At 41.2% G+C, this 7,389-nt stretch overlaps 1 protein-coding gene across 1 annotated transcript in view; it reads left to right on the top strand.

The window, feature by feature from the left end:
- acap3b (ArfGAP with coiled-coil, ankyrin repeat and PH domains 3b) overlaps positions 1 to 6,732 on the top strand; it is a 60,424-nt gene extending 53,692 nt beyond the window's left edge. The window contains exons 20-24 of the mRNA XM_063474425.1: positions 82 to 174; positions 289 to 512; positions 2,069 to 2,178; positions 3,263 to 3,373; positions 3,792 to 6,732. Coding sequence (XP_063330495.1) covers positions 82 to 174; positions 289 to 512; positions 2,069 to 2,178; positions 3,263 to 3,373; positions 3,792 to 3,942 — 689 coding nt within the window. The 3' untranslated portion in view covers positions 3,943 to 6,732. The remainder of the gene's footprint in view (positions 1 to 81; positions 175 to 288; positions 513 to 2,068; positions 2,179 to 3,262; positions 3,374 to 3,791) is intronic.
- The last annotated feature ends 657 nt before the right edge of the window (positions 6,733 to 7,389 follow it).

A 7,389-nucleotide genomic window follows, 5' to 3' on the forward strand; every position in this document is an offset into this window, starting at 1 on the left:
CGATAATGTGTCTTTATGTAATGCAGTTTGTGCTAAGTAATGATTAACGTGTCCGTGGCTTGGCAATGCTTGGCCCTGCAGGTCTCAGTAGCGACAGCGGCCTGGGTGGAAGTACTGACGGGAGCACAGACGTCCTGGCCTTTGGCTCAGTGGTGGACAGTGTAACAGAGGAAGGTACGTGTGCTTGTGGGCTGTGTGCCACCAGTGTAAGTAGCTACAATTTAAATTAAATCATGTTACATGTACTTGTATTGTCGTTCATTCTCATGTTAAATTATTTACACACAGAAGAGGAGTCAGAGGAGTCCTCAAGTGGTGAGGTGGAAATTGAACAGGAAGTATCCTCAGACCCTGAAGACCCAAGAGAACTCCACCCTGGCGCGCTCCTATACCGATCTTCCCGACTCCACAACTTGCCGCTCATGGCGGAGGCTTTGGCACACGGTGCTGACGTACACGCCGCTTGCGAGGAAGAGGAGGGAAAAACGCCACTCATTCAGGCTGTGATAGGGGTGAGACACTCTGTGATTAACATGTGTGGGTGTTTTGGTTTGGATAAAGTGATGTAGATGTAAATCAATAATTTCATTTATTAAATTAAGTTTATCTGTTTAATTGTTAAGTGACTTCAGACCAGTGCCCTTGACGTCAAATGTCATGAAGGTGCTGGAGAAACTGGTTCTTGCCGGCTTTGCTTGCAGGTGACACATGCTCTCCACCCTTTTAAGCCTGTTTCTTTTGAGGGTGGATATGTACATGCTGCTGCATGTCTCTCCCACCTGGATGGTATGGATGGTACTATTGGCATTGTGAGAGAGTCGTGGGGTTTTGGCGTTTTTTGTTTTTTTCCCCCACATCTTTAATACCATCCAACCACTTCTAAGTGAGAAGCTGCTCAGAATGGGTGTCACCACTTCTACTGTTCTGTCAGAGAGGCTTTAGTTTGCACAGCTGGTGTGGTGGTTAGTAATACTCAGGCATCACAGAGGACAGTCCTATCTCCATTCCTGTTTACTTTGTTCGCCGCAGGTTTCTAGTACAACAGTGAAACATGCCACATGCAGAAGCTTTCTGACACTGCAGTAGTTGGAAATCACCTCCTCCTTCTCAATGTTAGCAAGACAAAAGAAATGGTGTTTGACTTCCGGAGGAAAGAAAAGTTGTAACTAGGCCCATTAACATCATGGGTGGAGAGTTGGAAACAGTGGGCAGCTACAGGTTCTGGGGTGTTCACCTGAACAACAGACTGGGCTGGAGGACCAACAGTGATGCTGTGTAGAAAAAGGGAGTGAGTACACTCTACTTTCAGAGGAAGCTGAGATCCTTTAATGTGTGCAGCATGTCGGAGATTTTGCTGTTGTCTACTTTGGGGGGGCATCAGTGCCAGAAATGCCAGCAGGATCAACAAACAGACTGATTCACATCATTGGCCAGAATCTGGAGGGCATTTGAGTCATCATCTCCTCCACACTACAGAGGCAGCACAGCTCCTTCTCCCTCAGACTTATTCAACCCCTCCATATGCACCTTTTCAGGAAATCATTCCTACCGTTCTCTATGAAACTGTACAATAACTCTTCTTGACAGGTGAACATGTTTGTCAGGCATAAGATACCACACATATTTCTGCATTAAACCTTCTTGAAGGTTTTTCTTCAGTTTAAAATATCCATATTATTTATTAATGCAATTTATACTGCTCTATTACACTCTTTTTTTAAAACTCTTCTTTAAATTAACCTCATTTTTATTTCACTTTTTAATTTGTTTTGTTTTTATCACTGTTGGGTGTATATATAGTGCAAACTTTCTATCTCACAATATAAGGCCCTCACTATGCGGCAGTGGTGCTTTACTATGTTGTGTATTTATTATAGATCGTGCTTTTATTGTAATTTTTATCTTGCTGCTGTAACACAATAATTTCTCTTGTGGGATAAAGAAAATCTTTTTATCTGGACTGTCTACATTTAAAAAACATCTGCACAAGAAAGACTCTCCACATAAATGTATCGTCTGCCATTATAAACACTGTAGACTTAAAATTCTCCATCTGTCTCTTTGTTAGGGCTCCTTGATAGCTTGTGAGTTCTTGCTACAGAATGGGGCCGATGTGAACCAGAGGGACATGAGAGGCAGAGGCCCACTGCATCATGCAACCTACCTGGGGCACACTGGGTAAGAGAGACATAGAAGTAATAAGTTGTGTCTGATAATCATTGTGTTCTAGCCTGTGTGTAATGTCATGAAATGTGGAAATCATTAGGTAAAAGCTACTTTCAGCTGCTCCCTTCCCACAAAGTGGTTACCACAGCAGGTGGCTCCCCGTGTTTGAGTTTTACGCCAGACGTAGTCCCAAAGGGGATTTATGTCTCCAGCTAGAATTGAACCAGCAGCCTTTTCTCTTGCCAAGCGAATGTGTAAACCATTGTTGGTACACCTAATATTAATGTACCAACAGCAGTGAGTACCTTTTGTTTTGAATGTTAAGAAATGCATGACAAAACTAAGCTGCCCAACCAGTTTTGATAATCTTGTTATTCTTTGGCACACCATGTTGTTTTAACCAGGAAAAACTACAGGAAATGTCACTGTTAAAAACAAAACACACACAAAACGTCTTCCTCTGCTATGCAGGACAATCCCACGTGAAACTTGCCATCACGAGTAACTCATCGCTTTAAAGTATTTGAAGTATTTACAATTGAAACTGCTTAAACTGAACCTATACGTTCAGACTAAAGTATGGAGTACAGAGATAAACAAATGATGAAAGGAATCAGTGAATACCACATCAGTAAGTCATCATGTGTGCATTCCACAAAATCTGCCATGTCACTATTGCAGTGTTCAAGTGGACCATATTTTATTTTTTGACTCTGCTAGGGTAGTATTTAAAATAATCCTTTGTTATCTTACTGTCTGAAACAAGCTGTTTTAGCTTCTTTTCTTTTAAGCCAAGCTTCTTGTCATTGGTTACCCTGTTTTGAACAGCAAATGGGTGGAGATATTCCTAACATGATGTGCTTGACATGATCATAATGGGGATATCCACTCTATGATACCATTCAGAGCCTTTGGTGATTGTCTAATATAAGAATCAGACAGGAAACGAGGAATGGGGCGCAGCAAATGCCCACAAGTGAGACTGGGACCCAGGCTGCTACACTTTAGCCTTATAGCATATGGTCAACCAGTGAGCAAACCTGGGACCCTGTAGGGTTAAAGAAATTTGTTTGTCTTCCCATCTTTGTTTGTACAGCCAGGTGTGTCTGTTCCTGAAAAGAGGAGCATCACAAACAGAGGTGGATGAGCAGGGCCATGATCCTTTAAGCATCGCTGTCCAGGCTGCCAATGCAGACATCGTCACCCTGTAAGACACTCTGTGTAATAGTAGCTGATCTGGAAGAACATGTATTACTTCATGGTTTTGCTGAACAAGCAACTAATCTGGCAAAACATCAACAATTTAAATGCAGTCAGCTTTTTCTCTCTGTGGACCGTATGTTTGTCTTTTGTAGCATTGATCCATGCTTTAACCCATGTGCTTGCACCAGACTATTTTTCCACTTGTAAGCACTGTGGATATACAGTTAAAAAATAGTTTAAATCTTTCTAATGTTACTATGAAAGCTTGTGTATCGATCATTGGTGGCAAAGTCATAACAGTTCTTTTCTTACCTTCCTCCCTCCTCTCACCCTTTCCTTATGTGAATCCTTTCACTCCCATTTTCTCACCTTCTATCATCTCCCTTTGTTCTGCCTCGCTCCTTCTCACTCCTGTCCTCCAGGTTGCGTCTAGCTCGGATGAATGAAGAGATGCGAGAGGCAGAGGCGGCTCCGCTGGGTCAACCAGGTCAATACCCCACAAGCAGTCCCACTGAGCAGCAGTATAGGAAGTGCATCCAGGAATTCATCTGTCTCAACATAGACGAATGCTAGTGGTCACTTCTGTACCGTGGAGCAAAGCGTGTGCTCTATTTCTAAATCTTCCTCCTGACTGAGAAAATAACATATTCATGTAAAAGCTGCCCCTACACCCTGATCACAAGTCCGTTACGTCCCCTAGATCTAAGCCTGCAGGCAACTTCTGATAAGCTGGGTGTCTGAATACAGAGTGACTATTGGATGCTTCGAGTCATAGGGAGCATCCCCGTGATGGACCTTTCTAACTCTACTGACTATCCAGTCACGTTCACCATCTTCCTGCTTCGCCACTATGTTTCTGCTTGCCATTACTTGGCACTACCAATGCTAGCTACACAACACAACCAGTAAAATGACATCGGCTTTCTTGGTGTTTTGCTAACAGGGTTATGCTCTAACTTCATTACATGGTGTGACCTCCTGTATGAGGGTGTAGGTGTTTTATTTTTGTTGCCTAACAGCTCTTACCTCAGAAGAATCTCGCTGCATTAATCCTGTACACTTTATATCTATCCAGACCATCTGTGTGACATCCAATGTACCCATCTCTCCTTCATCAGAGATGTAAATATGCATATTTAGAAGTTTAGAAACTGTGTACTGTGGCATGAGGTAAAACAATATGGTATTTGTTCCAATAACTAAAAAGAAAAGAGTAACTGACAAGCTGCAGTAGAGGTGGGCAGGGTAGTTTTACTGTGTAGAAAAAGGGGGTCAGGAAGGAAAAAGTGAAACTGTGACAAAAATGTTGAAGGGCTTGTGGGGAAGAGACCCTCGCCTGCTTTGTAAGATACTCTGTGTCGTCATGAGTGAGTGAGTGAACAGGAGAGTGCATGTGTTAAAGAATACTGAGAGACAGTTAAATAATATGTAAGGGAAAAAAAAAGACTGTGCACTTTTCCCATATACAGAATTATCATTTAGCTTTTACATTGTTCTTGTCTAGTCAAGTTGTTGTCAATTTATTGTCTATTTTAATGATGTCTTTTTTATTTATCTTTCCAGAGGACCAGTGCAATGCATTATTGAATGCAGTTTTATATCAGCATTTCTGTTAATGATTGTCATTTCAATCTAAAATCCTTATTCAGAATTTATGACGGAGGTCTTTAGATATATTTTACACTAACAGCAGTCAGAAAACTTTCAAATGACCTTAGATTACAGAGTACTCCCGTCTTGGCAGTAAAACATGCCACTTCTCATTAGGTTATGCAAGCATATCAATGGAACTTCTGATTGCACTGAGGAAATTCTGAATTGACAGTGACTCATTATTTGAGCAATAACTGTGCAAATAGTTCAGAGCAGTGACAACATGCAGAAACGTAAAATTCACTTCCATTTACAGAACATGAAACTATAAAAAGCTCTTCAGCTTCCTGTCAATGGTAATATTACAGGAAAGTATTCGTGTTATGTTGAAATTAAGGAGCATAGTTAATCTTTTAAAAACTCGTGTCGTGACAGGACTTGCATATCTAGGTCAGTGCCAAGAATATCCTCTGTATGCTTTGCTAGATTTCTGGGAAGTTTGACCTTCTTTGCATCTTGAGCATGATGAATATTTTTTCTATAATTTGATCACTTTGTGCAGTGCAGTCCTGTCAAAAAAAGCATGTACCAATATGACCTCTCTGGTGTCAGAAGTTTCTTCCTTTTTCCACCTCTGTGCCATTGTTTCATCCACACACGAATCTGTGGTGACTTTTCTTCTTTTCTTTTCATTTCTTTCTTCTTTTTTTTTTTTATACTGTGGTTTTATTTTCCTCTGCCAAAGACTTTTTTAAAGGGAAAGTGTCTGACACTGTTGTATAACATCATGTTAAAAAAAGGAAAAAAAGAAGAATTGTTTTGGGTATATACAGGATACTCTTACCATCCTTTCTGAGTTGTGAGAGTGGTAGAAACACTGTTGGTGCTCACATGTTCAGAAGATGTGACTTGACTGATAGATGCAATAGTTCAATGTACTGCAAGTAGAACCAGTCTCGGGGGGTGATGTGAAGCTACTGTGACCAAACTGTTAAGAGCTGTCGCCCTCGCGGAAGTATTAAATGTTGTGTCCATTTGTGTGTAGTATTGGCTTAAGAGTGGTTAAAGGCGCAAACATGCTGTAAATAGTACACTTGCATATTTTAACTTAATGCTAACTTCCTGCCTCTCAGCATATGGTCACAGATTCTGTTTAATGTTTGTTTTTTCATTGTCTTTGAAAAACAGCCGGTCGGGTAGAACTGTGACACGGTTCTGAATTACTTGCGGGGGTTGTTCTGTTTACTGGCATTTGGATATCTTTGGAATACTCTCTTTCATGTCTTTAGAAGCACTAAGGGGAAAAAAACAAAATGCATACAATAAAACTGAGAAAGTCAAATGGATCTGTTAACCCTGCTGCCTGCTTCTTATTCTCATTGCTGTTCCCTCTCTCTCATCTTTTCTGTGTAACATTCTCCCAGCATTCTTTTTCCAGATGATAGCTGCTCTAATTTATCGAATAATAATAAATACGGCAGTGGTTGTGATCCATAGATATAGCCAGATGCTGGGAGAGTGCTATTTTACAGAATACTCTGTAAATCACTAAAGACACACCAAACTTTTGGTAGCACTTGGCTTATTCAACGCAATAAACTGATTAGTCTCATGTTGTGAAATATCACTGAGGTGTACACGTGGATCCCTCCAGACTCTACTATTTAAGGATAACTTAAGCATTCAGAGTCTTATGGGTATTAAAACAGTGCTTCATCATCTTGCCCGCAGCAGCAACACTGTGCCTTGAATAATTCAGTGTATCCAGTGTGTAAAACATGTATGTGCTCTCACAAGCGTTGTCACACCATCCCTGAATAAAATGTCCTCTCTAATTCCTTCAATTTAACACTAAAGACAAATGACACATGTCCACTTGAGGAAATAACCACTGACTGACATATCATTGCTTCTGTTACCACAGGACGTACCCCGAGCAGCAGGAGAGTAAAACCTAAGGATGTTCGGGATAGAGTGAGTGAAGCATCCTGGGCTGTCTTGCTGTGGCACACTAGCGTGATACTATGATTTTTCCTGCTCTGGTGGTTGCGCTTTAACTTGAGGTTCTTGCTCTGTGGCCCTCCCCCCTTCAATTTCTATGGATAAGCTTGGAAAACATTTGCTGTGCTAATGCTGCCAGTCTTTTCCCTTTCTTATAAATGAGGCACAGGAACATTGCCTTAACCCTGGAGAACCCATGGGGTCAAATTTGACCCCATGGTTTCCCTAGAAAACCAATGGGGTCGGATCTGACCCCATGGGTTCTCCAGGGTTAAGGAGGATGTGCCAAGACAAACGTAGCAGTATTTTAAACTGTCATTTTGACCGAATTCAATGAGAGTTGGTAAGTTAAAAAAAAAAATGAATGTCTGAGCTATGAGTGAACAGGATGCTCACCACTACTTCCCTTTAAATTCCACACATGTT

This window comes from Pelmatolapia mariae, linkage group LG5 (genome assembly GCF_036321145.2).
Source record: "Pelmatolapia mariae isolate MD_Pm_ZW linkage group LG5, Pm_UMD_F_2, whole genome shotgun sequence".
NCBI classification, from domain to species: domain Eukaryota; kingdom Metazoa; phylum Chordata; class Actinopteri; order Cichliformes; family Cichlidae; genus Pelmatolapia; species Pelmatolapia mariae.